This window comes from Agelaius tricolor, unplaced genomic scaffold, assembly GCF_023055355.1.
Source record: "Agelaius tricolor isolate 1412-34295 unplaced genomic scaffold, bAgeTri1.0.p SCAF_23, whole genome shotgun sequence".
NCBI lineage: Eukaryota > Metazoa > Chordata > Aves > Passeriformes > Icteridae > Agelaius > Agelaius tricolor.
The window spans coordinates 8,933,719-8,952,587 of record NW_027269283.1 but is presented as its reverse complement, the minus strand read 5'-3'; the positions used below and the strand labels follow the sequence as shown (position 1 = coordinate 8,952,587).

The window sequence follows — 18,869 nt, the reverse complement described above, 5'->3', positions numbered from 1 at the left end:
AACCAGATGCCAAATGCAGCAGGGCTTTGCCTTGCAGCAATTAGCAAACAGGTGAGGAGTCATTGCAAAGGAAATGTGCAGACACAGACACGAAAATATTTACAAACAGAAATCAAACAAGGCAAAATAGGCTGTCCTGATGTCACTTTCAGAAAGCATCTAGTACAGATCCCCCACTTGTCCCAGTCCCAGTGGCTGCCCTAACCCATGCTGAACATTCACCTCCATATGAAGCCATTAAAAGTGGTGCCCTGTGAGCTAATGGGCACCACACCATGGCTGAGCTGCTTCTACACGCACAGGACTCCTGCTCATGAAGTGCTCAGTGTCACATTTGCCTCCCCACCTGCTCCTCCTTGGGTGAATTTGCTGGGAAGGAGCTGTGCAGACCCAGCTGGGACACAGCCACACCAGGATGAGGTGGACTCTAATATTAATTTCTGACTCTAATATTAATTTCTGACTCTAATATTAATTTCTGACTTCTGTCCCCTGGACCAGTTCCTGAAGGGAACATCTCTCCATTCACTCAAAGACATCACACTTGTCTGAGTACAAGCTGATCTTTCAGAACACTTGAGGGGGAAAAAACCACACCACAGATGGTACAGGAAGGATATTCTCAGCTGCCTCCATTCCCAGCAGTGCAGCAAAACATGAAACACATGAGCAGGTGAGGTCAGAGCACACAGGCAGACCCTGTCTGTCATCAGCACAGCACAAATGGCCCCTGCAATTAAAAGCACAGGCTCTGTCTGGTTCTGGCATCATTCATTTCTGATAGCTGCTGCCATGCAAGAGGCTCTAGGTGAAACTAAACCTGGAAAACCATCATAATATATCACTTTTATCCCAATATCTGAAGTGAAAAGTATGCTTATGCTGGAATGTGACAATTTAAGTGCTGTTCCTGTCAATCTCCAAAAGCATTTGCAGTCACATTGAGCTGCCCAAACTTCTTTGCTCCATTTGGAAATTTATGAGTAATAAAAATCAGTGTTGGATGATGAGCAGAGGGGACAGGTGACGCTGAAATGGATTAGCATATGAAGTCTTGGGAACTTCTCTGTACCTCCTCACTCTGCAAGCACCTATCCCTTGGAATATTTTGATATACATATCAAAATATTATATATGTGGCCCTGGTTCAGAGGAACAGAGGCAAGTGGGAGCAGCAGGAAAAATGTGGGGTCTGAACACGTCTGTGTCTGAACAGTGTGAAACACTGGGGTGGAGGCAGGGGAGAGAACAGGCTCAGAGCCCTGGGGGAGTCACTGATGGGCGACCTGCAGAGCCTCTCCTGTGGGATGGTAACCAAACAATTCCCATCCCACGGGGAAGGGCTTCTCCTCCCCGCCCCAGCGCCTCCATCCAGAGCACACTGTGTTCTCAGCCCGAGCACTCCCATCCCCACACACCCTTTTGCCATGTGGGAAGCCCGAGGGCGGCCAAACAAAGGGATTTTTCAAATTTCATGTGCTGGAAGTGCCGCGGCTACAAACAAGATGAAAAGAGGCCCCAGCCTGTGTGTCCTCTCCAAACCCTCTCCTGCAGGGGCACTGCCTGTGCCAGGGCTGTTGCACGTCCTTTATCAGCGCAGCCAGGGTCCCCAGCTCCCCATCCAGCCTGGGACACCCAGCTCAGGGCTCAGTTAATCATCCACAGAAGGAACACAGCCCTCTTGGTCAGAGCCCCGCGGGTGTAAAAGGCTCCCCAGGGAAGGGGTGGCCATCACTTGGAATGATGACACTAACGAGGGTCAAACACTCCTTGTTTCCCTTCCATTAGTCCCATTGAGCCTGTGCAGCGCTGTGGAAAAGCTGCATCTGGAGCAGGGTGCCCACAGAGGGGACCCTGCCCGCCGTGCCGGGCTCTGGACAGGGACAGGCTGGAATGGGTGGCATGAGGCCAAGCACTCTGTGCCTCTGGCCCCTTCCCCAGCAAGGGACACCTGGGCACGGCACAGAACACTGCAGAGGCTCCCTGAGCTCTGGCCTCGGAGGGAAATGCATGTCAGCAACGCTGCAATGTCACAGGCGTCTTTTATGAAAAATCCTTTCCTTAGGATTGTCCCTCCTGAGAAGCTGAGAGGCCTCAGGAACAAAATGTAACCAATGGTTATCTGCTGCTGTGGAATGCAACAGGTGCATCTGGGATTGGTCTCATGTGGTTGTTTCTAATTAATGGCCAATCACAGTCCAGCTGGCTCGGACAGAGAGTCCAAGCCACAAACCTTTGTTATTCATTCCTTCTTTTTCTGTTCTTAGCCAGCCTTCTGATGAAATCCTTTCTTCTATTATTTTAGTATAGTTTTAATGTAATATATATCATAAAATAATAAATCAAGCCTTCGGAACCATGGAGTCACATCCTCGTCTCTTCCCTCATCCTCAGACCCCTGTGAGCACGGTCACACTACAACACTGGCTGTCACTGAAGCTTTGGTTGTCACTGGTGCCTTGGGTGTATAAAATCTGCATCCGCGTGTGCCTGGCAGCATCCCTCTGGCTCAGAGGGGATGGAGCAATTTGGATTTTCCAAATTTTTGGATTGCTGTCTTGAAAACTGCAGTGTTCTTTCATCCCTTGCCTTCCCACTGCAGATATGGCCTCCCTTGTTTTGGGGTGAGGCACAAATCCTTCATTAACAGAGTGGGGTTTGATGTGAACCCCAGCAGCCTCTTCTCAACCAACTACACCATGACAGCTCCTTAGCTCAATATCTTCTTGAAAACTGAATTATTTTGCCTGCTAAAGTGCACCAACTCAAGCAACAGCTTCTAGAAGTGCCTCCTTTGGGGCTGAACCTCAGAACAGCTGAAACCACTCCACAAATGCTCCCCACATTGCTTGTGTTCAATCACAAATCTTAAGGAAAGCCCAAGCCATGGTGGCCTGAGGTGAAGCCACAGTGGGCATGGTGACAGCAGAGCTGTGTACACTCTCAGGATGGTGTTTTTAAACCCAGAAATGGGGACTGAGGTTATGTTGGTGCAGGCTGGGGACTGGCCACAGGCTGCCCTGCGTGGGCCGACCCACTGTCATCCCAGGACCCACAGCAGCCAGGAGAAATGTGCGTGGGCAGAATTCCTGCATCCACAACTGGCCTCAAAAATCAGATAATACCATGGGAAAATGCAGGGATGACCCCTGGGGAAGCAATCCTGTGTCCCCAACAGCCTTGTTGAGAGCGGCCCTAAAGCTGTCACCCCTGCACGTAATGCCCCTGGGCTTCTGTGGCTACAGCAGATGCTGAATTGTTTGAGAGCTGAATCCCAAACAAACTGCCTGGATCTGAGCAATTAGAGAGAAAAAGAAGTATATTCTACCAGCCAACTGCTTAATTATCGAGGGTATTAAGCACAGCATGCAGCTAATAGCAAGGCTTTGGATTTGCAGGACAAGCCTTTCTCCCTGCTCTGTTTGTTGGAAAGAATCTGAGAAATAACAGGATCACCACTCATTCCCAGCAGTACCAGCCCTACTGGGGGCTGAGATGGAAATGCCACTGTTCTGGGTACAAGCTCTGTGCTCTGCTCCCAAGGGAAAGGGTGGACTTTTAAGAATTGGGCAAGATTCCCATGGTGGAGAGAATTCCCTGGGTAGGTTTGTACTGCCCTGTGACCATAGCTGGCTTTCTGTCATTCCCTGAGCCCCGGGACGGGCAGGGCAGAGGGTTTGGTGGTGAGGAAGAGGGCAGAGCCCTGTGAGCTCTGGGGATCTCACACTCTGGAAGCCCTGCAGGGAGATAATGCTGGCACTGGGTGATGAGCCCACTGGCACTGCTGACACAGCGTTGCTTTTCAAATGTAAACACTTGTTCATGGTCCAAGAAAGCATTTCACACTGCCCAGCCCAAACATTTTAATAAAAACCCTCCTCTCCCCGAGTCTTGTTTAAGAACCTCAATTTAATTTCCATTAAGTTAATGAACTTTAGTGTTTGTTATCTTCACTTTGCTTTCTGGACTGCCTGTGGAGTGTGTCTAAGTTTTTCCCTACAGGTTTCATGAGAAGAAATGCTGCTTTTTTAAAAAATGCAAGAGGAAAAGGAAGCTAGCAGTAAAACATCTGATACTGCAAGACATGATAAAATCAGGGGAGCTGGCAGAGCTGGCAGGCTGCCCTCTCCTCCTCCAGCCTGGCCTGTGTCCCTTTGTGAATTGGCCTTTGTTTGCCACAGATTCACTCTAGCGGTTTCTCACACCAGAAATTAAGCCCTATTTTATCCAAACCTGGCCCAGAGGGCCTTTGGCTCCCAGCCAGAACATACAGAGCATTTCTTTTTATTTGCTCTTCTTTTCTCAGTCTCTCTCCCTGCAGGGTACTGCTATTATTATTATTATTATTTTTAATCTTGCATTTTACTGATTAAAGCACTTACATTCATGTTGATACATTTGTTTTGTGGTGCCTTTGGGGTCATCAGGAAAAAGAAATTATTCTGGATTGGATGGGAGCTGGGAATAGCTGAGGAGAAAACCAGGCTATTATCAGGCTGACCAAAGCTACACCTGCACTCCCAGCTGGGTGTAAGTGGCTTCAGAAAGGGGTGAAAATCTGCATCTGAGAGACAGTGAGTCTGACAATGAATCCAAGCATGGAGGCTTGAGAGCAGAGAGCTTTCAGCAGCTCACAGATGCCGAATGCTCCTCATTCACGAGGCTTGGGGAGAGCAGTGCCCACGGGGTCAGGAGCATCTCAGGAGTCACTGGGTGTCCCCTGCAGGCTCTGTGCCCCTCAGGGATGCCAGCACCTTGCTCTGCCTCTGGCCTCTCTGGCTCTGCTTGGTCTCAGACCACAAGATGTAGGCTGAAATCTCTAATGGGGGAGAATGAACAGATTCAAATGGGGAAATATTAGAGGATTGTAGGACAAAAAAGGTTTTCTTGGCAACTTACAGATTTTCCTTGCCATCCTCCTGTTACCTCAGTTCCTTCTTCATATCTAGTTTCCATTTCCACCTTCAAATTCTCTTTCCTGATCCTAGAGATCTGACTGTGTGCAGGCTGTTTCCAACAGATAACGAGCTCCCCCCTATCACTGGGCCCTTTCCCTCCCTTCTGTCCCACCCTGAGATGAGACCTTGTGCAATTGTCTGGTTTTTGCCCCCCAAGGGCTGTCTGCCTTGGTCTGATAAGAACTGGACCCTGTAAACATTTGCTGAAAAGCATGGAAGAAATAATTGCATCTACCACAACCTCAAGCAGGTTAGAGAACAGTGTCTTTATCCAAATCTGGAGTTGACTGTCTTCTTAAATCACTTTAAACTGAAATAAGATCCATTCCTCCCTCATTCCCTATGCAAAAGTCAGCTGTAATCACAGGACACTGAGTCTTGCACAGGCTGGGGAGCAGAATGTGCCTCTGACAGGAGTGCTGGGCAATTTATCACAGGAGATTACACTCGAGGGTGCTCATGTGACTGGGATTTAACAGTCAATTAAATAACACCAACACTTCTAACAAAGGAGCTGGGGTTAAGGAAGGACTCCAAAATGACTCCTTTTCCTTCCCAGCTCTGATGCCAGCCCTGGGAATCTCCCTGTTATTAACCCAGATGTTCAATTAAAGCTGACAGGAACAAATAAAATTGTTCTGAAATGTCCCTACAATGGAGTCAGACAGCAGGTCTGCCCCTGAGGCAGTTCATAGGAAGCTGTCCCATGTCTTGGACTTTATCAGAAAGATTCCAGCCGTGTGTTTAGTGCAAGTGATGGCACTGCTGCTGCTCAGGTCATTTCTGAGGAGCAGGCAGGGAAGTGCTGCTTCTTGTCAGGGTTAGCCAGTGCCAGGCAGGGCAGATGAGCACGGTGCTGCTGCTTCAGAAGGACACATCAGCTGCCCACACATGCACCAGAACACATGGCAGGGCAGGGCTTGCACACTGAGCTCAATGTCTGGGCCCCAGAGAGCACATAAAGACACAAAACCTCTCCCTTCCCCATCCCTTCCAGCAGGCAGCAGTGCCTCCCTCCAGATCTCTTATGGCTTTCCTTGAAATTCCCCCCAAACTGTGAGCACCTCAGTCTTGCCAGATGTTCCCTCCTTCCTGTCCCACTGCTCCTGAGTGTGCCCATTGCTCCTGCAGGTATCCTGCTTTATCCCTCCTCACAAGCAGACTCACTCCCAGTGCATCTCCTGCTCTGGTGTGTGGTGTTGATGGGGGTCCCCAGGACGAGGTGAGAATTTGACTCCAAGTTCTCAGAAGACTGATAATATTATTATATTATTATTATTATTATTATATTATTAATATAATATAATATAATATAATATAATATAATATAATATAATATAATATAATATAATATAATATAATATATCACATCACATCACATCACATCACATCACATTATATTAAATAATATCATATTATATCATATATCATATATCATATATCATATATCATATATCATATCATATATTTTGAAACTATACTAAAGAAAGAGAAAGGAGACATCAGAAAGCTAAACAAGAATGAATAATAAAAACCTGTGACTGACCAGAGTCCTGACACAGCTGGACTGGGACTGGTCATTAAGTAAAAACAATTCACATGGAACCAATCAAGGATGCACCTGTTGGTAAGCAACCTCCAGACCACATTCCAAGCCATCAGATAATTGTTGTTTACATTTCTTTTCTGAGGCTTCCCAGCTTCTCAGGAGAAAAATCCTGGCGATTTTTCAGAAAATATCATGGTGACAGTGGTGGCATCAGCTCCAGTCCCACATTTCTCTGCTCTTCATCAAACTACCAAGCCATTCTGCCCTCACAGCTCAGCTCTGGTGTTCTGGTGGGGTCCCTGTGTCCCTCTCCCCTGCCTGGCCAGGAGAGAGGCTGGCACAGAGCTGAGCAGCATCTCCTGCACCTTGTGCAGCACCTCCCAAACCTGCAGCAGGACACGCACAGGCTCATGGTCTCAGAGTTCATGTCAGCAGCTCCTTTCAGGACAGCAGGAAAAGCTTGCTGCTGTATTCACCTTTCACTAAACACCAAACATTTGCATCTGTTCTTATATTCCAGTGGCTTTTCACAAGAATAATGAAAAAAAATATTTGTGGTACTTTTTGCTCATTTTATCAGTTTCTTCCTCTAAATTCTGCTTCCTAGGGCTGTTCTTTGGGAATCCCACTTTACACTGGGGATTCAGAGCTGTTGCAGCAGTGGGTGTTAGCACACAACAACCTTTCTGCTTGGGCACAAGCAGCATGTTTAGAAGTTACCTGATAAATAGAAGGACACAGATTTTGTGACCCAAGTTTCCTCACCACACAAGTCAGGAAAGGGCTGTTACACTCTTGTGAAGCTGGCCAAGATGCTGAGTTTTTTCCCATAGCAAAAGAAACAACTTTCCCCATTCCATATTCTGTCTCTCTCATGGGGTGAGTCCAGAGTTTTGTTTTATAGGTTCCTCTAAAGCATCAGAGCTGTTCCCAGTGTCCTGTTCTGGACAACTCGTTCCAGCAGTGTGTGAAATGGTGTTTTCCTAAAAGATCATTTTGTAGGGTCACTTCATCATCTGGTCCCTGTTCCACGAGGTCATTCAAAAGTCACAGCACTGGAGTCAAAATCCCCTTATGCTCATTTTGGTGTATTGGAAACTACCAGAATGTTTGCTGGAAGAGACAAAATGTGGCTGAAATAAATCCACAGATTTTCCCCTAACAGGGTTGCTAGAATAATATCAAGATCATGACTCCCCCTCACTCCTCATAATTGCTGCAGCACAGCCCTAAAAGGGGTGGCTGACCACAATACAGATATTTTTTTTCATGTAGCAGGAAGGAGTTGTTGAGAAATCTCTTGGAGCATGTGAATGCCAGCCTGATATTTTACTTGGGACCAGCTCTTTGACAGGATACTCATTTTCTCACATCTACATCATTCTTGAACACCAAATCCACACCCTCTCCATGAAGAAGCTGTGGGATTTTTTCCAAACAGTAAATCTGTATTCTCTGCCTTGTTCGTATTAGGATGTAGTACCTAAAAAACCCAAACTAATGCTTGAGGTAAAACTAGAATTAATGGACAAAACCATGGTATAATCTTGTGTCCTTCTCCTCAAATAATCTTCCTCTGCAGTGGCAGGGATGACACCAGAGGGTGACAGTGACCAGAGAAGGTGGTGCTGTCCATGTGTTTGTGCCTCAGACAGGGTAGAGCTGTCAGGTGTCTCTGTACAGCTCCCGGGAGAGACACTGACCTTGTGTCTTAACAAAGACTCAAAATTCCACCAGACACTTGAAGCTCAGACCCAAAAGCCAACACTTAAACAAGCTCCCTGCTTCTGGCATGTTGTTTTTGCCAATATCTGCTGCATTAATCACAGGTGACAGCCCAAGCAGTAATTTGGGCTGTTCATTAGCGCAGCCCCATGTTCTGCTCCTTCTGAGGCCACACAGATATTCAGAATTAGCATTCCCACCGAGTTTTGCAGGAAGTGGAGGCTTCTGGGAAGCTGAAGGATAGAATGGAAATTGCTGATCGGAACAAGAAGCTGGAGCTCCCTAGAGGGGACACACAAAGCAGCACGGGATGCTGCTGACACTCTGTTTGAATTGGGTGGATTTATGAGCTTTTCTGATAAGAGCTGTTATCTGGGGCTGGAATCAGACCCCGCCCCCTTTGCTGGAATTTCTCTTGGTTTGTTCTGTTCCCAACCCCGAGCACTTCTGGAGAGTGTCCACCTTGTCTCCTGCAAATTCATGAGGATGGGAATCTAAGGCTAATGGTATCCTGTGGATTTGCATGCAAGGCTGCTCTGACCTTAGGGATGCAGGAGCTCCTCGGGCTGGGCAGGAGCAGCAGGGGCAGCCTGGCAGCTCCAGCTCTGTGCCTTGGGCTGGGCTGACAGTGACCAGCCCTTGCTGGGATTTGCACTCCTGGGTGCCAGCTACTGATACCAGCAAGGGCTGACTGAGAGCAGGCTCCCCATGAGCGCAGCATTCTGCATTTCAGAGTCTCCAAATACCAGAGGCATTATCTCAGGCTGCAGAGCATTGTAAATCAGAGTTAATTCTTTCCAGCAGTCAGCTTTGATATGGCCCTCCCTCTCATTACCCACTCCCTAAAGGAAGAAAGAACACTCTAAGGGTCCTACCCCATAAATGTTCCTGGATTCAAAAAGCCAAAAATGACATTATTTTATTTGCATGCCCAGTAAATTGGTGGTGTAAAATTCCCCCGCAGGATAGAGGATAAAACCAGGGGTTAAAAAGTAAATTAACACACTTTCCTCTGGCTCAACTCTACTGAGTTCATTGCAGATCTTTGAAGTTTATCCTCCTTGTATAAGTTATTTAGAAAACTATGTCACCTCCTTGTATAAGTTATTTAGAGAACTTTTCGTGAGCACTCTTTATATTGATTTAAAGCTTCCTACTTTTTAAAATCACATTCATTTGAGAGATGGGTAAATTCTGGTATAGGATATAGCAGTTGACAGGTCTTGCTCAAAACCAACATCACTGCTGGAAGCAGAAATGAGTCTCCTGAGCCTTGGTCCCAGTGCTGCAGTTTTGTGGAATGCCTGGGATGCACACTCAGTGGGAAGCACACCAGGAACAGTTCCCTGCTCTGCAGAAACAAACAGAACTTTTTTAAAATTTTATTTTTAAAGGCACTGAAAGCAGTGAAGGCTGAGTAACAGAGCAGGCATGAGCCTCGAGGTGTCTGATGAAATGACATAGTTTGAGATTTTTATGTAACCACATGGAAAGCTGTGATGTGTGCATGAGACTTTCCTGGATATTCAAAGTTTTCAGGGAATTATGACTTGCAGCAGTGAGTCAGCACTGTTTTAATGAGGCAAGGATTAACCTTCCTGTCAGGACAGTCTCAAACAAGCTTGAAAAACAAAAACCACAGAGATAGGTGACAATACATTTCGGGAAACAAAAGATCAGCACCTGGGGCCTTAAGACCAAAGCAGATCCTTATCAACCATTCAGGCAAGATCAGAAGTGAGCAGTGGCTGGCAGGTACCTTCCACCTGTCCCACACCTGCAAAGCCTCCTGTTTCCTAGATAAGCTCAGCATTTGGGAGAAGGTCAGAAAAACCCTGTAAAATTGTCTCCCTTTAACCTGAAAGAGGTTTATCCCTACTGTGGCCACACTTGTACCACTCTCCAAGAAGGCTGCTGAGATGTTAATTCCCTATTCAATGAAAAAACCCAAAGTTTGGCTCTGTTGTCTCCTGCAGGATGCTCTCCAAAGGCAGAGCTGTGTCACCACGTGCTGGGCTCCCAGCCAGATGAGCTCTGCACAGTGATCAAGCTCCCTCTCAGGTAATATACATCCCAGCCTGAAAGCTGCTTCCTCCACCTCCCTTTGTAGTCCGTGTTTTAATCAGCACCATCTGGGAATAGCTTCCTTTTATTTACTTATTTTTGGGTACAGGCAGTCTTAGATCCTCAGATTTTGGTCAGCCTGCCTGGAAACTCTTCAAAGTTTGGGATTACCAGCTCATGAGCTGGGGACTGGGTCCAGGCACTTGAGAGCAGACACAAGACAGGAACAGAAGTGACCCATCAGCAGCCCCTGAACTCAGCTGCAGCACCGACTTTTTAAGGTTATTTTCTCAGCACAGCTGGCTTGGGGGCTGTTCTGTCACACATCCATGCTTGGCTGAGTGATCCAGCACAAATGACCCCATTTTCCCAGGAATGCAGAGGGAGTTTTCTGTGAGCATGGCTCCACTGGCCGCAACAGAAATCAGGCGTGTAAATCCCTTTCTTTTAGCCTCAAACTGGTCAAAGGGAGAATGAAATCCCCAGCCTTTCTAGCCCTTGTAGGGGAAGGAAACTGAATGAAGCAGGGACAAGCAGCAAGTAAAGATCTCTGCCACCTCCCCTGTGCACTGCCCAATTTATTTTGAAGTGCTATTTTTGTTCAGCCTCAGACATTTGAAACATTTTGCCTGGAGCAGGAAATATCACATTTCCCAGCTCAATGAGCAACCTGCACAGAGTAGTGCTAAACACTTTATGGAAACACTGTTCTGTGAAATAAAATGTGGTATTTTAGCATTTTTGCTAAAAAAAAACCTGACTTACCTGACAGGCACTGCAGGTCATGAGAGGGACACAGCCTGAGTGACTTCACATCAGGGCACCAGTGCATTGTGCTTTGGTATTGATGGATGGATGGATCAAGGTGCTTGTCTGGGCTCTGGTGCCCTGTGAAAACAGCAGAAAAATTATTGTGCTTAGAGCCAGATAAGCAGCACCTTAATTTTGATGGATGTGTTGTGTCCCAGCACACAGCTTACAGCTCACCAAAATACAAGTGTGACTCTTACTTCCATCCCTGCAGAAACCCCCAGACAATGCCCCACAGGCCCTGGCTCCCTGCACAAGGATTGTCCTCCACCCTCTTGGAAGGGCACCTGAACGAACAGAAAATGTATTTACAGCTCTGGGGCTCCCACAGTCTGCAGCCTAATCTTGTTGCTATCAACCCAGTTCTGTTTTAATAAGCAATAAATGGATTTTCCTGTTTTGCTCATGATGGTAATGGGTAAGTGACCTCCCTGCTGTCACCCATGTGTTTTTCCACCCTGATTTCTGCCCTGCTGTGGAGGGGGAGAGGGGAGCAGCTGGGTGGGCACTGGCAGCTGGCCATGGTCAGCCCAGGAGTGCAAACAGCAGCCAAAGGGGCCCCAGTGCTCAGCAGAACAGGCACAACCTGCTCTTCTCCATGGTCCCAGTCCTGTGGAAACAAGCCATGAACAGGGTTTGTTAACAAATTTTTAAGTTTGCTCATTGTTAACACGCTCAGGTGTGTACATTGCAAAATACACTTGGATCAGCCTGGTCACAGTAGTTTTACTCATTATCAGCTATCTGAAAATAGATGTTGAAATAATACCTTTTCCATAATAATTTATTAAAAAAATAAATCTCACATTGACCTTATCAATTGTTCTTGATTCTTAAAATCTCAGTACCTGCAGTTCCTGCTGAGGGTTTAACCAAGCAGAACTCCTGTCTGATGTTAAACAAAAGTGTGTTTCCTAGCAGGGAAAAAAATGCCTAATTAATTTTCTTTTGTTTTTTTCCATGGTTGATTAGTCCAACATACATACAGGGAAGCTGCCTCCCTAGGGATGCCTCAACACAAACAGCCATAAATGGATTAACTAAAATCAAAACGTCCCCTAACCTGCTCAAAGTTACATTTGCAGCAGAGGTGTATTTATCTCTGTGTTTTACTGAGAGTGACAGCAATTGAACAAAACAGGAGCTGGGAATAGACAGCTCTCCATAACATCCAACTGGAAAACAGAACTGCTGCCAAATCCAGTGGAACCAGATTATCTCAGTGCTCTAGGTGGGCTTCCAGCAGCCTCCAGCACCAGCACGTGCTTTGGGAAAATAAACACCATCCCACAGAGCTGTCCCAGGTTCCCTTCTGCAGGGAGCACTGCTGAGACAGCTCTGCTCCAAAAGCTCTTTTGGTGCTTGGACACACACAGAGCAAAAGGACAGCCTTTTTTTGTCCTTTTTTTTGCTCCTCCCCTGAGTCTCTGTGTCCTCTGTGCAGAGACCCACGAGCAGTGCCAGGGGAGCACTTCTGGCAGGGCTGTGCCTGTTGGGCACCTCGAGCAGGGCTGATGTTGTCAGAGCTGTCACATTTGTGCCAGGGTGACAGGAGCAGCAGTGACCTCCTAACCCAGGCTCTGGTCACAACAGGCTCACAGCTGAGACCACTGAAGCAGCTTTTTAGCACTGTGCAGTTCACTGGAAGAATGTCAAGGCTTAAAAAGAAAAATCAGTATTATGAGACATCGACAAGCTCCTACCAAGCCCCCAGGTGTTTTCAGGAGTTTCAGGCTCTTGTCTGAGCAGCAGAATTTTGGCTGAAGACACTAAAATAGCCCCAGTTAAATCAGATGTCTTTAGGATGCCACTGCCAAGTCCTCGTAAGTAACAGCAAAGAATTTCACGACTTGGTGCAATGTAACCATGTAAGGGCAACTCTGTCCATCTTGTACAGTAGAGTACAGTTCATTCCCTTTCATGGCCCTCAAACATCTGAACTATTCCTGTTCCAGGAAAACAAAGAACATTTTACATCACAATACTAGAAAATGCAACTGAAAGTGGATTTTTGAAGGGACACACGTTCCCCCCTTGACAGGATTCTGCAGGGATTTTGGTAGGACTCAAGTGCAATGGTGCTGGTGATGATGGTGTGAACTTCAGGAAGCCTTTAGCACAGCACTAATCCATTCCCAACTGAACTGCTTCAGCATATGGCACCATTAACATTTCATATTTTGACAAAAAAAAAAAAATTAATGACAGAACAATTTGCTTCAATTTTTTCTAAAACTCCAAAAACCAAATGGCAACAATCAGTGTTACAAAGCACAGAACATTTTAACTTACAACATAATCCTTAAATTCTCAAACCAGAAGTGTAATTTTGGGTCAGCTGTATACTAATGGGGTTGTACTGCTTAAAAAGACATCTGAGAGACCTCAAGTTCATCTTGAACTTTTAAGCTGTCAGTTCACTCTGCCTTATGGAGGAATTCCACTGAAATCCACATGGATGAACAGAGTCTCAGGGGATTAGGAACAAGTCAACAATATTTAAACTCTTTGGTAAACCAGGCATTTATCAGCAGCAAACAGTTAAGGGTTTTATTTAAAGTTCTACCCTAATGCCAAGGCAGAAGCAGCTAATTTAAGAGATGTCAGAAAAAAATATCAAGTCCAATTAAAACTTATCTCCTCTTACTGTGTACAAAGGAAAGTAATAAGGATTGGACATAGGCCAAGCTGAAACCTTTCCAGTTTGAAGACTGTATTTTTCTTTCCAGAAAATGTTTTCACAGATTTATCTCCTGGAAAAATGGATTATTTCTAGGAGAATCACAACACTGTCATACCTCCTCCCCCTTTTTTAAATGCATCTTTCATGGTTAACTTAGATGTCAAAAGAAAATAGCTCAAAAATAAAGTATGGATTAACTTCCCCCTCTGTTTTAATATTTAAAAGGTTTCTCTTATGTGCTTTGTGTATTAATTTCAACATGAATTCAACATGAATCAATTTTTTTGCCTTTTTTTGGCTTGAGTTCCTCCCTACTTGCAACATGTTTCAAGAGTTCTATCAGCTCAGAGTAGTAGTAAATTCAAGTGTTATCAGTGGGAAGGGAGACTGTGCAGCCAAAGAAGTTTCAGGCTATGGCTCTGCTAAAAAGGGCTCTGAGCCTGTTGAGTTCTGATTCTCTGCTGTAACTGCTCCTGGAATAAAGGATTAGTTATGGACTTCATTGTATCTATACCGTAGCTTACACTCTAAATCCTAATTTATTATTTGCAAAAAAAAACTTATTAAAATTACTAAAAAGACCTCACACCACACCGTAGCTCCACATTAACATGGCCTGATTTGCTCTGCCAATATTCAGTAGGTATCCATGGTGCCAAACCAGAACCTTCCAAACAAATATGCTGCACTTTGTCATGTCTGACAAGAAGAACACAGATAAGGAGAAAGATAGCACACGTGGGCAGTTCAGCCATTTTCCTCAGTCCAGAGGGAACAGCATCCCTGCTCCAGGCTGTCCTGAGCCTCAGCTCCATGTGCAGCCACAGTAACTGGCAAATCAGAAATAAAGCACATGGTAACCTCTCTCAATGGTGACAGCTTGCAGCATAAACAGGAAAGCATCACCAAACAGCCTCTGTCACTTGGAACAGCTCTGGGAGGGTCTGTGCAGAGATCTGAGGGTGGAAAGTGCAGATGTTAACCCAGAGATGACCACAGGCAGGGAAGTCTAATCTGGATTAACCTCTGAGCAATGGGCAGATCAGGATACACCACCAGGACAGGCCCTGTGTATTGTGGGTATTGTGGAACTGGTAAAATGCAGCTGACAGGGGAAATTTACCCTATTACCTTATTTTATAACCCAAACCCATATATGACATTTATTTCAGTGATAATCACAAAGTGACAAATAAACCTGCTGTGTGCAAAAAAAATCTACCAACACAAAAGCAGCACCTGAAGAAAGGACAGACCCTTTCTTGAACCTAACAAGAATTCTCTCAGTTTTTCCAGTGGAAAAGCAGCAAGCTCAGTTAGATTGCTACACTGCAAGTGTTCTGTTACAGATGCAAAACTTATTAAATCTGGAAAAGAACAATGACAGTGAAGCCAAGAACAAAGTGGAAATCCTTGACTCTGGCACTGCTTTTCAAGCTGATTTGTTTGAAGAATTCACAGTGAGAATCTGTATATTTTTAAGACACATTTCCAAGTCTTTCAAGACTAACTATAATAAACCCACTCATCTTTATGACTTGTACAAAAGACACAGCACAATGTAGTTTTGAACTGTTTATTTCACATATTCCATCCTGGAGTTTCTTCAGTTAAAAGTTCCTACAAGAAAATGAAATAAACATTGTTACAAATGAGTTTGTACTCAAGTAAATATCTCTGACCAACTGTGTAATCATCCTATAAATACAATGTACAGATTGTCCTCCTAAAAGCTGGATTTGGGAATGGAGGTTCCCCCTGCAGGAGTTAGAGGGTAAGATAAACATACGTACTTGGACACAATTCCATCATTTTTTGCCAGACGCAAAATGGAGTCATCTGATTCACCCTGTAAAGAGAGAAAAGGAAATATTTTCAAAGGAAATATTCTCAAAGGAAATATTCTCAAGTGCCCAGATAATTACTGACACATGTGGAAGCAAGAGAGGCAGCTGCAGCAGTTAGTGCAGACTAGTGTTTTCAAAATAAACTGTTTACTTTTTTGTCATCCTTATGCTATTACTGCATAAAAATATGCATTTGGATGAACAACAAATTTATGGGCAAGTGGACTTGTGATGAACTCATTTTAAAGTCAAGATAGTATCATCTCCAGTAATTATAAACAGATAAAAGCCAGAATTAGTACCTTGATACACATTCTTAAAAGAAAATCATTGGCATACTTTACTTTAAAAAAACAACAAACATCTCCAAAAGAAATTGATTATTCCAAGCAATCCAAGGCCCTGGCACAGGGTGCCCATTGAAGCTGTGGCTGCCCAGTTCCTGTAAATTTCCAAGGCCAGGCTGGACAGGGCTTGAATAACCTGGGACAGTGGAAGGTGCCCCTGCCCACAGGAGGGGTGGAATGAGATCATCCTTAAGGTCCCTCCAAACCAAACCTTTGGTGATTCTGTGAATTTGTTCACGTGTTTACTCTGCCCCAAAAAGCCCTGTGGAAACACACTTCCCACAGTGTTTTCAGGGCCAGACACACAGCTAATTACTGACTAATGATCAGCAGCACAGCAGCTCTGCAGGTCAGCAAGGCACTCACCATTCTCCGGATGGGGCCACAGATGGCGTAAGTCTTGAACTGGCCGTTCACCCTGCCTGTCACCTTGTCCACCTGCAATCACAGCAAAGTTTTACACTCTCACAGCACACTTGACAAGCACCCCAAAGTTAAAAACTGCAGAAAAATACTTGCAGCGTTGAGAAAATAAACCACAAAACCTCAAGGCAAACACTGGAGTTAGAAAGTCAACTACAATGATCTTTGCACAGCAAATTTGTAGCTACATAGTGCAGCCATTAAATTTAGTGGATCACACAGATTGACAAGAGTGGTAGCTAAAAGAAAAAATATTTGAGTTCTGAAAAAATGGAAAAGCTCTGTGTAAAGTAGATTTTCCTGCCTTTATTCTTTTTTGTTTGTTTGTTTCTTTGAACTGAGGTCAATAATGGAAAACTGAACTGAAGAGGGAAAGGGACAGAGTTGTTACATGGGTAGGAAAATGTCCAAGCTAAGAGACAAACTGTCTCACTTTCTCAAGCTGCTGAGACATTTAAGAGGAAAAAGACTAAAACATATAAATCATGGATTTAAACACTGTAGTGAACCCTGTAATACCAGGTGGGTTCATTTCCATATTCTGCTAATCTGATACTTGAAAACAAGGAATAGGGATCAGAAGGGAATAGAGATCATTCACTGAAGGAGTGAAACATGGTGAACAAGAAAAGTACTTGACTTAACAATTGCAGGAAATCAGGATGGTTTTTTAAAGGTTTCTTAGGTTTCTCTTTTTTTTTTTTTGGTGAGATAATTCAGGAGACTCAGATTTTTAAAAGATGTAGGGATGTGATCTCCCATTCAAAGAACCAAATCAAGCTCTGTAGCTCATAAGCTACAGGAACATTGTGTCCAAAAAAATCCTGAAACCTGAATTTAATAAACAATTGGGGAAAAAAATCCCCAAATCATGCTACAAGGAGCTCAAATTAATTGGAACCCACATGTATTAACTGGGAACCTGCAGGAGTCAAGGTCTATTGTGACTTTCTTTACTGAATTACTGAAGATACATCACAAGCTGTTTAATTCTGTAGCTTTTTTCAGAAGTTTAAAGGTTTAGCTCTCTTGTCACATATTCTGTGGATAAACTTACCTCAGAAATGTTTATCTGAATGGAAGCATGATCCTTAGCACCAATGATTCGGTTGCTAGCAGAGCTGAGGAATGAAGCAGGACAGATTTAAACAAAAGGAAACAGGCAGTGACAATGACAAAGAAAGCTACTAGAGCCAATTCTAGAGGCAAATTAATGCAAAAGTAAGCCAAACTAATTAGTAAGATTTTAGTTCCTATGCCGTTTTTGCTGAGAGACACTACAGCTGTCAAAGACACTCAGGATGGAAATGCTCAGGAATCACAGGCTGTAAAACATATTTGACTTAATCTAATAAAATTCATACAAGTGGCTTATTTTTAGTGACTTTTTAAACTAACAGCAAACTGATTTTTTCTCCCCCTACAGATATTCACTGCTACAAAAAGCCCCTCTGCACAGGTGAGGGCCCTAGGGATGTTTTTGGAATGGATTTTGGGGGCCCCTCCAGCCCTGCCTGGCTCCTGGGTCCCTGCTCACCATTTCCGAGGGACATAAAGGTCCACGAACTCCCCAGCGTCGTTCTGCATCTCGCCCTGTTCCTGCTGAGGCACTGAGCAGAGACACCTGCCAGAATCATGGAGTATCGCCGTTTGGAAGGGACCCACAAGGATCACCGAGTCCAAGGCCTGGCCTTGCACAGACCCCCCAACAACCCCACCCTGGGCATCCCTGGCAGCGCTGCCCTAAGGCCCCTGGAGCTCTGGGGCTGTGCCCATCCCCCGGGACAGTGCCTGGTTCTGGGGAAAAACCTCTTCCCAAAACCCACCCTCACCCTCCCTGACTCAGCTCCAGCCTTTCCCTTGAATCTCATCGGTGACCACAGCGACCGGAGCCGTGAGGTGATGCTGGAGCCCGGCCGGGCCCACGGGCTGCAGCCGAACCTCTCGGGCAGAGCCGTCCCCGCCCTCAGCACCGCTCCCGGCCCCGCTGCCCCGGCCCCCATCGCTCCCACCGGCCCCGCTGCCCCGGCCCCCATCGCTCCCGCTGCCCTGACCCCCATGGTTCCGCCCGGCCCCGCCGCCTTCCCCGGCCCCGCCGCCATCGCTCCCACCTCGCGCGCGGCCGGGCGGAAAGGAAGGGGCCGGGCCGGACACGGAATTACGTCACAGCGCCGCGAGCGCTTCCTGCACGGCCGCGTGACGTCACGGCTCGGCCCCGCCCTGCCGGGGATCCGGAACGGGGCTGGGCCCGGCCCGGCCCTTCAGGCCCGTGGCGCTCGTACCCCTGCCCCCAGGACTGCCCCTCATTGGGGGCTGCTCACCTGAGCCGGCCCCTCAGGTGCCATTCCGAATGCAGCCGCTCCCGATGCCGCTCCCTGGGCAGGCGGTTGGACGGGATGGGCTCCGGAGGTGCCTGCCGTGCTGAACCCTTGGGGGATTCTGGGAGCAGAGCAGCCCGGAACC

General features: G+C 46.0%; 1 protein-coding gene and 1 long non-coding RNA gene across 2 annotated transcripts; both read right to left on the bottom strand.

Moving 5' to 3' along the window:
* Positions 1–6,509: 6,509 nt before the first annotated feature.
* On the bottom strand, positions 6,510–12,102 carry LOC139599614 (uncharacterized). Its single transcript, XR_011682280.1, has 3 exons — positions 11,955–12,102; positions 11,062–11,184; positions 6,510–6,893 (listed from the first exon to the last, which is right to left on the bottom strand). It is a non-coding gene; the product is annotated as an uncharacterized lncRNA (long non-coding RNA).
* A 3,249-nt stretch (positions 12,103–15,351) lies between these two features.
* Positions 15,352–18,601, bottom strand: RPS21 (ribosomal protein S21). Its single transcript, XM_071447080.1, has 6 exons — positions 18,518–18,601; positions 17,944–18,030; positions 17,464–17,527; positions 16,350–16,421; positions 15,583–15,638; positions 15,352–15,409 (listed from the first exon to the last, which is right to left on the bottom strand). The coding sequence occupies exons 2-6, from the start codon at positions 17,991–17,993 to the stop codon at positions 15,400–15,402; spliced, it is 252 nt and encodes an 83-aa protein (XP_071303181.1). The 5' UTR covers positions 17,994–18,030; positions 18,518–18,601; the 3' UTR covers positions 15,352–15,399.
* Positions 18,602–18,869: the final 268 nt, after the last annotated feature.

Bases quoted from the DNA above. Each gene is read 5' to 3' on its own strand.
- RPS21 (XM_071447080.1), bottom strand. From the start codon at position 17,993: ATGCAGAACGACGCTGGGGAGTTCGTGGACCTTTATGTCCCTCGGAAA. The intron at 17,528-17,943 runs GTGAGCAGGGAC...TTCATTCCTCAG, and splicing joins CTTTATGTCCCTCGGAAATG to CTCTGCTAGCAACCGAATCA. The intron at 15,639-16,349 runs GTGAGTGCCTTG...CTCTCTTTACAG, and splicing joins GTGGCCCCATCCGGAGAATG to GGTGAATCAGATGACTCCAT.